This window comes from Plasmodium gaboni, assembly GCF_001602025.1.
Source record: "Plasmodium gaboni strain SY75 chromosome Unknown, whole genome shotgun sequence".
Taxonomy (NCBI): Eukaryota; Apicomplexa; class Aconoidasida; order Haemosporida; family Plasmodiidae; genus Plasmodium; species Plasmodium gaboni.
In genome coordinates, this window is record NW_017385546.1 from 1 (window position 1) to 804 (window position 804).

Consider the following 804-nt stretch of genomic DNA (forward strand, 5'->3'; position numbering starts at 1 on the left):
AGTAGGTTCTTTACCTCCATTTGTTCCATTTTTTAAAATACTCGTAACAATCGGTCCTATTTTATTAGTATCATCAGAACTACCTATATTTTTTCCCACGCATAAATTTCTATAATCTCCATATGTATAGAACATAGAACGCATAAAATCGAGAGGAATGTTTCCTTCTTTTAATTGATCATCTAACTTTTTATCTTTTCCATTACCGTATTTTATATAATAATTCCAATGAAGAAAAGTTTCTGCTGCTGCAGATTTAATAACGGCTTCCCTCAATTGTTTTTGGTCACTACTACCATTAATAGTGTTTGCTAGATAGTATAGACATAGTTTTTGTCTTCGCGGCGGCATACAGGCGCCACTATCTTCACTACGTATGAGGTTTTTTTTGTTTGCGCAATCCCACTCGGGATATGGTTGAGGGTTTTTTGAATTAATTTTTTGATTACAATTATCTACATTATCTGTTGGATTTTTATTCTCAAGTATTTTTTTAACTATTTCGCAAGCATCATCTCCCTGTGGTATTTTTGGTGCTACAGGTGTTGTTGGTGGTGCAGCAGGTGGTGGTGGTGTCGTCTTATCAGTCCAATCACACCCTGTCTTATATTTATGAGGTTTATCTTTAAACACGTGTGCCTCATCATTTTCCTCATCTTTCTTAATTTTAGTTTGTGACGTATCCTTACAATATTTATATCCTCCCATTGAATTTACAAATTCTTCAGGTTTATCATAAGTGTTTTTGTCTTTTTTGGGACCATCACATTCGGGTTCACCCTTTAGTTTTTTTAAAAAATCATC

The 804-nt window shown here is 34.0% G+C and overlaps 1 protein-coding gene across 1 annotated transcript; it reads right to left on the reverse strand.

Annotated features, from left to right (window-relative positions):
* PGSY75_0039500 (putative EMP1-like protein) lies at positions 1-804 on the reverse strand (the record flags this gene model as incomplete). The annotated part of the gene is made up of 1 exon (XM_018783512.1): positions 1-804. A coding segment is annotated over one exon (804 nt), but the record flags the coding sequence as incomplete, so codon positions are not given.